This window comes from Buceros rhinoceros, unplaced genomic scaffold (assembly GCF_000710305.1).
Source record: "Buceros rhinoceros silvestris isolate BGI_N320 unplaced genomic scaffold, ASM71030v1 scaffold36007, whole genome shotgun sequence".
Classification (NCBI taxonomy): Eukaryota; Metazoa; Chordata; class Aves; order Bucerotiformes; family Bucerotidae; genus Buceros; species Buceros rhinoceros.
In genome coordinates, this window is record NW_010422181.1 from 1,770 (window position 1) to 2,494 (window position 725).

General features: G+C 62.3%; 1 protein-coding gene across 1 annotated transcript in view; it reads left to right on the plus strand.

The window, feature by feature from the left end:
• Nucleotides 1-725, plus strand: part of CUX2 (cut-like homeobox 2) — a gene marked incomplete at both ends in the record, with an annotated part of 4,305 nt that overhangs the window by 1,761 nt on the left and 1,819 nt on the right. The window contains one exon of the mRNA XM_010139951.1: nucleotides 261-530. Within this exon, the coding sequence (XP_010138253.1) occupies nucleotides 261-530 (270 nt within the window). The remainder of the gene's footprint in view (nucleotides 1-260; nucleotides 531-725) is intronic.

A 725-nucleotide genomic window follows, 5' to 3' on the forward strand; every position in this document is an offset into this window, starting at 1 on the left:
CCACAGAAATCTTTGGATTTTGCCTGTCATAAAGTCCCAGCTCGGTACTTTCTTTTTTATATTAGTGGCATTTTGTCCTTTTCATTATTCCACCGGCACCTCCTGCTTTGCCATAGCCTCTGGAGAGACTCGGCCAACATCTCCCTCTCCAGAGGACAGAGCCACAGGCATCCCCAAAATAACCTTCCTGCTCCCGCCGGGTCCCTGTCGCTGTCCCCTCCTGCCATCCCCACTGACCTCTCTGCCCCGCTGTTGCGCAGCCAGCCCGGCGGAGCCCCAGCCGTCCCCCTCGCCACCCCCCAGCCCCACCGAGCACGAGAAGGGCTGCCAGGAACCCCTCACCCTGGCCTTGGAGAGCAGCAAAGAGAACCAGCAGCCCGAGAGCCGGTCGACGCCTGTGCTGGGTGGGAAGACGTACCCCAACAGCCAGGGACCCGTGGGCATCCAGGAGATCGTCGCCATGTCCCCCGAGCTGGACACCTACTCCATCACCAAGAAGGTCAAGGAGGTCTTGACGGACAACAATTTAGGTGCGGACCCTCTCTCCACCCGAGTTTTCGGGAGCTGCTGCTGAGGCTGCATGGAGGCACCACCCCGATTCCTGGTGCACTGCGGGTGCTCGGTGGGGGGATCCCAGCAGGTGTGGGAGGATGCTGGCCGGGAAACGGGGTGCACCCGCTCTGCGGGGGGACCATAGTGCCTGCCCCGCTGCTCTGCCCCGCTCT